The sequence below is a fragment of a genome, unplaced genomic scaffold, assembly GCF_019419815.1.
Source record: "Pyrus x bretschneideri cultivar Hongxiangsu unplaced genomic scaffold, Pyrus_bretschneideri_v1 Contig1, whole genome shotgun sequence".
Lineage (NCBI taxonomy): Eukaryota > Viridiplantae > Streptophyta > Magnoliopsida > Rosales > Rosaceae > Pyrus > Pyrus x bretschneideri.
The window spans coordinates 14,729,389-14,738,306 of record NW_025999390.1 but is presented as its reverse complement, the minus strand read 5'-3'; the positions used below and the strand labels follow the sequence as shown (position 1 = coordinate 14,738,306).

The window sequence follows — 8,918 nt, the reverse complement described above, 5'->3', positions numbered from 1 at the left end:
ATAAAGTCCCAATTGCACTTAGGTATGGAACTTCAGGTTCCAAAATCTCTTCTTCATCCTCCTTTGGACAGAAGGGATCTCGTTTAGCATCTAGAGTCCGAACGACTATAAGTGTACTCGAAGGTTTCGTTTTATCCTCATTAAAACGTCACAATACCTTCTGGGTGTAGTTTGGTTGATGTACTAAGATTTTATCCGAATAATGCTCGATCTCCAGGCCAAGACAATATCGAGTGTTCCTAAGATCTTTCATCTCAAATTTCGATTTCAAGTACGCGGCAATTTTCTCAAGCTCTGCGGGAGTTCCAATGAGGTTCATGTCATCGACAAAAAATGCAACGATCATAAATCTAGAATGTGACTTCTTTATGAATACACATGGGCATAATTCGTTGTTCACTTAACCTTGACTTGTCAAATATTCACTCAGACGGTTATACCACATCTGCCTGGATTGTTTCAATCTGTAGAGCGACCTCCTCAATCTAATAGAGAGAGTGTTCAGTGGTCTAGAACTATTGAAAAAGTCAATGGAAATCCTTCTGGAACCTTCATGTAGATTTCCGTATCTTGATCCCTATAGAGATACGTGGTTATCACGTCCATAAGCTGCATATTCAGTTTTTCAGAAATTACCAAACTGATAAGGTAACGGAACGGTATGACGTCCATTATGGGGGAATATGTCTCCTCGTAATCAATTACAGGGCGCTGAGAGAAACCTTGCGCTACGAGGCGTGCTTTGTACCACATTATTTCATTCTTCTCATTATGCTTCCTCATGAAAACCCATTTATAGCCAACGGGCTTCACACGTGGTGGTGTAGGAACAATAGGTCCAAACACCTTATGTTTCGCAAGCGAATCAAGTTCAACCTAGATTGCTTGTTTCCAATTTGACCAATTCGTTCTACGTTGGCATTCATCAAAGGAACGTGGTTTAATGTCATCGTTAAGCATGACGTCAGTAACTACTGTGTATGCAAATGCATCGTCGACAATCATCTCATTCCGATTCTAAACCTCATCCAATACTGCGTAGTGGACCAAATCTCGCGATTCTCAGGAGGCCGGTTTATCTCGTCTAAGACATTATCGTAATCTAGAATAACATCATGCGTTGGAACTGATGAGTAAGCGATGGTCGAATTCAAACTAGGGTCACTAGTTGGTGTCGATTTCCTCTTCCAGCATTGTGAATCCTTTGAACCAAGGGGTCTGCCACGCTTCAGGGTCGGAGCAGATGATTGACTAGCCACCAATGTACTAGGCTGCGTGGAAGGTGCGGCCTCTCCACTTTCGAGGACGATCCAGCCTTCCTAGGCGGGATTGTGACGTACACAGGGTACATCTATCCTTGCAGGTGCGTTTGCAGTAAGTATATGTGATCTTGTCACCTTTGCTAGATTAGTAAAAGCATCTGGCATGCTTTAAGCAATGATCTAAAAATCTATAATTCGGCGCACCTCAATTTCAGATTGAGCAATATGGGGATCTAAATCAGACATAGTGAGAGCATACCACGACAATTCGCGGCGTTCTCCAAGAACGTTAGCATGCTTATCTTCCCTTAACGACGAGAAAAATGTCTCATCAAAGTGGCAATCCGTAAATTGTGCGGTAAAGAGATTTCCTGTCAAGGGTTCTAAATAGCAAACAATTGATGGTGAATCATAACTGACATAGATTCTTATTTTTCTCTGAAGACCCATTTTGGTACGTAGTGGCGGTGATATTGGCATATAAAATGTTCACCCAAACACACATAAATGCAAAACGTTAGGCTCGTATCTAGTAACCAACTGTAACGGTGAATGAGGTTGGGTATCGGTGGGCCTCAGGTGGACCAGCATAGCTGCGTGCAATATTACATAGCCCTAAGGAGATGCTAACTGTTTGGTTCGCTTAACCAAAGTCCGAGCTATCAATTGAAGGCGCTTTATGAAAGCTTTTGCTAGGCCATTTTGGGTGTGAACATGGAGTACAGGATATTCCACTTCAATCCCTACTGACATGTAATAATCGTCAAAAGTATGTGACGTAAACTCTCTAGCGTTATCTAATCGAATTGACTTGATCGGATAATCAGGGTGATGAGCCCTTAGCTTAATAATTTATGCTAGGAGTTTCGCAAATGCAGCATTGCGTGTGGACGACAGGCAAACATGTGACCATCGTGTCGATGCATCAACCAACATCATAAAGTATCTCAATGGTCCACATGTTGGTTGGATAGGTCCATAAGTATCCCCTTGAATCATCTGAAGAAACTTAGGAGATCGTGAATAATCTTTGTAATCGAGGGTTGAATATTCAACTTCCTAAAGAACACGCTTTGCATGGCGGGAATCCAATGTAGGGAAGTAACTAATGCCCATGTGATGATTTGAGGATATGGCGCATCATGTCACGTTCAAGATATCCCAAACGTTCATGCCAAAGCAACAAAGTGCTCTGGAACTCAGGCATAGGGCCGGCCACATGGTGGGCTTCTATGTCGTGAATGGTTATGATGTACAACCCACTCGGAAGACTTTCCAACTTCTCGTGAATACGCTTCTAGCCATATTCATACCAAATGATACAAAGAAATTCAGAACCATTATCTTCAGTGGTTTCAATATGATATTGATTATCTCAAATATCTCTAAAACTCAGCAACGTTCTTCCGGAACATGGAGAATAAATGGCATCTTTAATGGTTAAAACGGTACCATTGGACAACATGATACGAGCCTTTCTGTATCCTTTAATCAAGTTGTATGGCCCTAAGAGAGTTGTCAGATGTGCTTTCTTAGGTACAAAGTTAGTAAAATAATGTCACTTACATAATATGGTGTGCGTGGTAGTACTATCAGCTACACAACTAACTTCCTCACTAGACATATACCTAGAAATAAATTGATTGAATTGGTCACATGCGTAAATATAAATCAATTCATTCAATTAATCAATTCGTGAAATAATATCTAAAATTTATTCGTCCATAGGAGCTGATGCCTCTTGAAAATCTGATATCTCCATGGATGTAGTAGCATCTTCGAGATGATCTACATGTGCAAAGTTAGACTCACGATGGGAATGATACTTGGCAATGGCCTCGGGGGTAGCTCGGCATACGCATGATCCATGATCCCTTGATCCATAGTGGTAACACATTGTTCATTTCAGTGGAAGTCGATTGAACGGTAGTTTTTCCTTGTTCTTAAAGTTAAGGACCTTAGGGGCAAGAGGTTGGCACTACTTGGTTACATTTCCTCCTTGGGTGAGCCTTGACTTTGTGGACCTTAGGCCCGTGGTGGAGCTTGCCGCCCATTGCCACGGCCATGACAATTCTTGCGTCATTTGTGGCTGCTAGAATTGGTCGCATATGCTTCAGGCACAGCGCTCGAGCCAATCAATCGAGCTTGATGATTCTTTATCAAAAGCTAGTTCTCTTTTTTAGCGAGAAGTAAAATAGAGATCAAATTCAAAAATTTTGTAAACTTTTGTGCCCTATATTGTTGCTGCAGGACAATATTTGTGGCATGGAAGGTCGAATATGTGTTCTCCAAAAGATCTGATTCGGTTAGTTCCATTTTACAAAACTTCAGCAGTGATCAGATTCTACAAATTTCAAAGTTGTGTTCATTCACGGACTTAAAGTCTTGGCAACGAAGATGCTGACAGTCGTGTCTTGCTCCAGGCAAAAAGATTTCTTTTTGGTGATTGAAATGATCAGCTAGAACAAGCCAGAGGGTGCGTGGATCCTTCTCAGTGAGGTACTTGGTCTGCAGTGCATCATAGATGTGTCTTCGAATGAAGATCATTGCATTAACTTTCTGAGCTTCGTCGACGGATTTGTCGTGGGTAGGTGCCTCAATAGTGGCTCTAATACCTTTGTAGTAAGATGAAGCTTCACGTATTGAATCCACTTCAGGTAGTTTTTTCCAGATACTTCCAGAGCAGTGAAATCGAGCTTGTTTAAGTTTGATATGTCCCTAAAACAGAGGGTACAAAAACATGGTTAGTCATATGGTGATCCATAGACATATATTGTAGAACATTCGGGTTCTATAGACAAGTATTGGTTTAATTTATGCATGAAAACTACAGGTTTCATGTGGTAAGTTCTGAATGAAACTTCAGGTTTCAAAGGCACTAAATATGAAACTACATGTTCAATTTAGTTTTATGAACGATTAGTTCATAAAGGAGATGTTCCTGCAAGAAACACATAATGCAATATACTGATTTAAGTATAGTGGATTTAAGTTGCTTCAGGAACTCAGGTGTGAGAGTTTCGGGACTACGAAAGTATATCAACGATTCAAAGTATAAAAATAAATTATTGAATCGTTAATGTCCAAAAGTGATATTCAGGTCAATAATTATGGATTCATTATCAGATTAATGGACTGCAGGTCATTTTTAATTAATTCAATAGATCGGGACTGAAGAGGGTCGATCGTGGAAGCAAAAATAATAATAACATTCAAGTTAAAATTATTTAAAATGCCAAAAATTAGCATTGGATTCGAAAGACCATAGCCCAAAAGGGTTTGGGCTTGGGTGTCATGAGTAGGGTAGAGCCTTAGATGATATTAGGTTTCGGGTTTGGTTACAAAAACAACCTATATGTGGCTACAGGCTATGGGCGGAGGTTGGGGAGCCCAACAGCAGCAGCTGTTGGTGTTTGGGCAAAGGAATTGGACACAGGTGAAGCCTAGCCGAAGCTGGGTCTAGGTCAGGGGGAGCTAAGCCTAGCAGATAAGTCTGTGGGAAATGGGTCGGGGCGCATGACACAGCCCAGTGGGTTACGAGTTATTACAGGCAGGCCAAATCATGGGATAACGGGCCAAGAAGGCTACATGCTTTCTTAGTTGGGCTAAAGGACTTCAAGCCCTATTGAGCTTATCAGCCTGAAGGCCTGAGGTGTCTAGGTCAGCGCAGCAAGCCCAAAGGCTTATGCTATGTGGTCCAAGTGTGTCAAAAATGACATCGTGTCATGATGTGCGCCACACGACTGGGCTTCAGGCCAGTGGTGTCACGATGGTGATGCGGCGGTGCAGCTAGTTCCTAATTTTTATTTTTATTTTTGAATTCTCTAGGGTTTGAAATACCCTAACATGCTTCTAATTTATTTATATGCTTTGACTCACAATTCCACATAACAATATATTTGCATAATGCATGAAACGCGCGCGCACGCGCGCGCACACACACACACACATATATATATGTATTGACAAATATATGAAAAATATACAATATATATATATATATATATATATGTATATCAGAAGGAAAATATAAACATAGGGGGGTTCATCAATCATGGGGAATTTTTTCAAGCTTCAAGGTCGTTTCAAAAATCTTCCTTTATTTTAAGCGTACCTGATTGGTATAAAACAAATAAATGCCTTTGAATTTTTGTAGAAGATAGTCTCCTCCTACAAGCCGTCAGTTCCTCAGCTTCTGGCAAGAGTGTGCTGATAACGTGTTGTAGGCCTATTTAACTAAGCTATTCTAAGGGAATAGAGAAAGGGAGGCCAACGGTAGTGAGAGAGAGAAGAGAGAGATTTAATTGTGAGGTGTTGTGTTGTATCACCCCTTTATACCTTTATTTATAGTAATAGGATATGTAAAATTCTTACCTTTTAGGATTACAACTCTAATAGGAATTAGACTACTAAAAGAAATATAAAAGATATCCCTAAATACACTAGGATTTACACAATCACATTCCTATTCTAAATATGACTGCAACAAAAATAAAATTATAAGCTAGAAATGTAATAAATTTAGTCATATTTTCAAATAATTAATGAAATATTAAAATATTTTTATTTATGTTGGCATGAAGAATTTGAGCCTTCTCTAAAATAAAATAACATATTGGAGCTCCCTGCCTTAAAAGGTCAAAAACAGGATAACTTCATCATGAGAAATAATGATATTTGTTACTAAAATTGTCTATTTGTTTTATGTATACGAGTGACTAAAAGTTTTTCAAATTGAATGATTTTTAAATGATAATAAAGAAAATGAACGATTTTAATTATGATGTTCGTACAATCCAAATACATTAATTATAAATGAAGAGACAAACAGGTTTATCCATAAAAAAACACCAACATTATCTTTATCGTATTTACTAATTCTCTATTGCTAATTAGGTCACCATATATTTTTGGTAGGCCATGTCATGATACGTAGAATCTAATTTTGTGTCTAAACAACATTAATATTTTTTATAGGAAATCCAAAGAACAAATTCAACAACTTCCCACGTTTACTTAATCCTAATTGCGCTAAGTCGTCGAGGTGTTACTGACCTAATCCAAATATCCAATTCAACCAAACGTGAGTTGTAGGGGTTTTTTATTTTAGGAAATGACATGCAATAGATTAGTGGTACGTTGTACTTGAAATTAGCCACCTCATTATTTAAAAGGTCAATGTATATTTTGTATTTTTAATTTAATGTCATACCACAAAGAAAATATAATTACATAGAGAGGTTAAACTTAATTTACAATGTTGACTAGCAAATATGGGTTATACGCGTTGATTAGGGTATTGTGGCTCGCATTTTGCATTTAAATTTAAATCTCTATTCCCGTAAAGTATAAGAGTGGACATTTTAGTGGGTTTATCAACTAACTTGACCAACCTATCATATATGGGTTGGGATGAGTTGGATTATAAACATTAATAATTTATTTACGAGTAAAAACCAGACCACTCGTACAATAAGCTAAGTTGAAGTATTATTAACCCGATTGAAACTGACCTCACCCAAATGACAATAATTCTTAAACATACATGTATGTTAGATTGAATTGTACACAAAATTTATTAACTTTTAAAAGCAATAGTTTATTAACTTTATATTTGATAGTGAAATTATGTATTAGTAATATGTAGTGATATAACAACATCCAATTCACATGATTTAAGTTTAATTTAACGGAAGTATTGATTATTTGTTTCTCATACTCGCATTAAATTTAAGAAGAGAACCAATTAAGCCCACCTCGTGAAACTTGCGCAACCTAACCGGCCGCCTAAGAATAGTTTGGGTGGGCTGATTTGCCTATTTTCTAGAGTGAAAATAAGTTTGAACAACTTCAACCCGAGCATGTTGGGTAGACCAATGGGTTGAAGTCCAATTGACCAATCCACCCCATAACTGTCCCTAAATAAAGTAGATAATTTATTCTTTAAGTATTTCCTTCAAATAAGCAATTACATGCTCACCACCCTCTTAAATTTGAATTAGAGGTGCAATGTATGATTATCTGAGACATTGGCTCACACATGAACAAATATGGAAGTTGCTACATGATTAAGTTTTCAGGTTTCCTTTTGCATGTCATACTATATTTGCCCTAATTATATCAATTTAATATGATACACGTGAGACCTCAAGGTCACAATTGTCATTTCACTCACCCAAGCTTCGTTCCCGCTTATACCAACCGGTTCATTTCCCTGCTCCCTAAAAACAATGAATGGCCATCCAATGGGGATTTGCAATGTGGCGGTGCCTTCATGCATGACAACCATCGAGCACCGTCCGTTGAGTTTATACACGAATCAACGGTCGATAATGAAAGAGCACAACCCTTTGGACAAATGGCGCTCTGCATGTGATGATTCCCAGCATTTTCACAGACGAAGAGTCGCATGCATTGCAGATGCAGTGTATCCTTTTGTACAGAACAGTGCCAATCTGGTTGCCAAGAAACCCTAATTATATAAACTGTCAGGGCATCATGAACACTTCGCTGTTCGGACGCAGTGTTTTATAGCTCCCAAGTGGCTAATATCAATATGACTAACTCCAACACCACCACCACCACTAACCAGGGCTCCTCCGCAGAGGGACAGCAACCCCTTAACGAAAACGTTAGTTCCAACGTTACTGAGGCTGCTCCTACTGCTCCACCAAGCACTCATGCTCCGACTCCTACTCCTCCTCCTCCTCAAAGCACTGGTCAAGTTAATGCGGGAGGAGGGGATGGCGGGTTCCTAAGGTCCTCTGGAACTCCTCCTGTTCGTACTCATCTTACCCCTGGCCAATTCAATGTTGGAGGAGGGTTTGCTACCGGAGTGTCCTCTGTGACTCCTCCCGGGCCCAACAAAGGATCTCCAGGCCGTGGATCTCCCTCTCCTAGTAGGGGGACATCCACACCAAGAAGGGGCTCACCCTCTGGTGGCCGGAGGACTCCTAGCAGGGGATCAAAATCTCCTCCTAGCGGGAGAGGATCTCCCTCTTCTTTAGGAAGAGGGTCCTCTGCTGCAGCGGGAAACAACTCTCAAATTGGTGGGAGTAGTTTCACTCCCGTCAGGGTTGAAATCTCTTTAGGAGGGGGACTTGCCGCAGAGGGGAGCATGGCCGTGGGTGGCCAGCTGGGCAAGCGTAAAGCCGAGGTCAAAGCCCCTGAAGGAATGACCCCGACTTGCCCCGTGTGCAATCGATCGGATTTCAGTTCGTGGAAAGCATTGTTTGGGCATCAGCGTAGCCACCCGGAGCGTCCCTATAGGGGCGCCTTCCCACCCCCAGGACAGCAACAAGGTAATTAGTTGGCCCTAAATCTCTATCAAGTCTAGTAGTACTGCATGAAATTTAAACGCAATGCATGCGCAATGAAATTAAATTAAATACTTTTTAAGTTTGCTTTGTATCATGGATGATATTCTTGGTTTATGTTAACAATTTTTATGTTGTGTAGGGGAAGCAAGTAATGCTGCAAATGTGCGCGAGGCTAGGGATGTGGAGGAGGACAATGAAGGCCGTGGTGGAATTGACCTAAACATGCCCCCACCGGATGATGATGATGATGATGTTACTGATGACAACATGGATGGTGGCGACGGTGGTGGTGGTGCCGAGGCCTAAAAGATCAATTACAGTAGAAGTATGCAATTAT

The 8,918-nt window shown here is 40.2% G+C and overlaps 1 protein-coding gene across 1 annotated transcript; it reads left to right on the top strand.

The window, feature by feature from the left end:
- Positions 1-7,818: 7,818 nt before the first annotated feature.
- LOC103929627 (translation initiation factor IF-2-like) lies at positions 7,819-8,887 on the top strand. Its single transcript, XM_009338848.1, has 2 exons — positions 7,819-8,563; positions 8,721-8,887. The coding sequence occupies exons 1-2, from the start codon at positions 7,819-7,821 to the stop codon at positions 8,885-8,887; spliced, it is 912 nt and encodes a 303-aa protein (XP_009337123.1).
- Positions 8,888-8,918: the final 31 nt, after the last annotated feature.

Coding starts and splice junctions, on each gene's coding strand:
- LOC103929627 (XM_009338848.1), top strand. CDS start 7,819: ATGACTAACTCCAACACCACCACCACCACTAACCAGGGCTCCTCCGCA. Junction 8,564..8,720: donor ACCCCCAGGACAGCAACAAG/GTAATTAGTTGG, acceptor TATGTTGTGTAG/GGGAAGCAAGTAATGCTGCA.